This window comes from Artemia sp. Qi Xiang Cuo, chromosome 12, assembly GCF_049724085.1.
Source record: "Artemia sp. Qi Xiang Cuo chromosome 12, ASM4972408v1, whole genome shotgun sequence".
NCBI lineage: Eukaryota > Metazoa > Arthropoda > Branchiopoda > Anostraca > Artemiidae > Artemia > Artemia sp. Qi Xiang Cuo.
In genome coordinates, this window is record NC_142805.1 from 72,690,562 (window position 1) to 72,692,539 (window position 1,978).

General features: G+C 39.5%; 1 protein-coding gene across 1 annotated transcript; it reads right to left on the bottom strand.

The window, feature by feature from the left end:
* Positions 1–239: 239 nt before the first annotated feature.
* LOC148946485 (52 kDa repressor of the inhibitor of the protein kinase-like) lies at positions 240–1,346 on the bottom strand. Its single transcript, XM_089097710.1, has one exon. The coding sequence runs from the start codon at positions 1,344–1,346 to the stop codon at positions 240–242; it is 1,107 nt and encodes a 368-aa protein (XP_088953836.1).
* Positions 1,347–1,978: the final 632 nt, after the last annotated feature.

Sequence of the window (1,978 nt, forward strand, 5' to 3'; positions counted from 1 at the left end):
TTGGTAAGAAGGTACTTAGCATGGCTTGCTGCAGACGAGAGGTCTAAGCCCTTCTTCTGAAATAGCCGACTGAGCGGTAAAATTAGTCCAGATATGTTACTAAGAGAGTAAATGGTTACTATCAGGTCGGAGGATGTGACAGCAGTCAATAAGGATTTTGCTTTTGCTCCAGTTGTTCATTCTGCCCAACCGCTGATGATCTAAAGAGCTTCCACTATCTTATGGAGCTCTACCACAAACTACATTAAGGAATCGTGCCTTTCGATCCAGCGCGTTTCACACATGCCAGTTAGCTGTGCTTTCATTACTGTGGTTAAAACATAATTGCGCTTTGCAGAAGCACCAAAAAAAGCAACTATTTTTTTTATTACTCCGATGGAGTTTCTAACACTCTGGATAGAAGAAGTTTTTGACATGGAAAGATTTAGAGCATGGTTGAAACTAGGGCAACGCAGGGCATTCTTTTCTACCTTTTGAACTTCTTGTACAGCTCCACAATGATCTGAAACCATCATAGCACATCCATCAGTGCCTATGCACACACAATTTTCTAAGTCTAGCCCAAGAGATCGAAGAAAATCCAACACAACATTTCCAAGCGTTTCCCCTTTAATGGTCGGTTCGAAGTTTCCAATGCTGGCCGAGTAACATGTCTCGTGTAGGTCTAAAAAACCAACGAAATCTTCACGTCTTGTGCAATTGTAATTGTCGCAAAGGGCAATACTCAGTTGTGACTTGTGTGACACATCCGTTGTTTTATCAACAACCACACTGCAGAACTTGGCAGAATGAACTCGTGCAAGAATTTCTTTAAGAATGTTTTTGGCACAACATTCAATTAATTCATTCTTTTTTGTTTTGCTTATATAAGTAGCATTTGCACCTGAACTTTCCAAATGTTGTTTTAAAGTGAAATCGCCACTATTTACACGGTACCTTAAAAGTTCTTGAAAGTTCCCTTCGTTTGTCAATGGGTCCTTTTCTGCCAATAATTCTCCATCATCTCTATGGCCACGAAGAGCAATGTTCTGTCGACCCAAGAAAACAATTGATTCTACAATTGGCTTCAATCTCGCTCTGTTTTCCTGCACTTGATGGCTACGTTGTTTGTTTACAAGGCTTAAAATGTTGGTTTCAGGGTTGTCATATTTTATAAGGAAATGTTTGCCTGCGTCAACTGAATCGCGGTGATACTGATTATTTTCATAAGACTCCAAGTCACCGTCTTTTCCAGTTAGCTTAGCAAAAGGCACGAGGGGTTTCTTTACCAACTTTTGCAATTGATTGGAGCCTCCAACCCCTCGAACGTTAAACAAAACACAATATTTACAGAATAAGCCCCTCATCTTATTTGAAAGTACTAGTCAATGAAATTCTTCCAAGCGAGTACGATTGAAAAATCACTTTTCGTCCCTGCCCCGCTCCTTGTGAACTGAATAGGGGAAGCTGTAGTTATACGTTGGAATCCACGGGTTCTGAAGCAAGTGATATCGCGTACGATCATCCAGTTTTTCAAGTCTATCGATATAGCTTTTAATATCATTTTCGTAGAATGTGCTTATATTTTCGATGTTTGTGTTAGGCATGGGGCTAAACTCTTCGATTGATGCTAACGAATCATGCACTATCTCACTATTAGTCAAAGCGTTGGAATCACTACTAACACTTTAACTCTCATTATTTCTATCTTCAGTTACGGCGTCCACTCGCCTAGCTTTAGCTTCCGAACCAAAAAAGTTGTCGAGAGTTATCTGCTTTCGCTTCGACATCATAAATAATTAATATTATCCAAAAATCGTATATTTTTCAAACCCTTCTAGAATCGCGACGAACCCTAAGGCGTATGTGTTATCGGAGTCATTTCAAGATTTTTGCTTAGTTATTGAATAAGAAATAGGTTTTGACACGCATACTTTTTGAAGCTTTAACGATTTACGAGATGACAAGCTTCAAAATGCCTTGTAATTTCGGGTGACAC

Bases quoted from the DNA above. Each gene is read 5' to 3' on its own strand.
- LOC148946485 (XM_089097710.1), bottom strand. From the start codon at position 1,346: ATGAGGGGCTTATTCTGTAAATATTGTGTTTTGTTTAACGTTCGAGGG.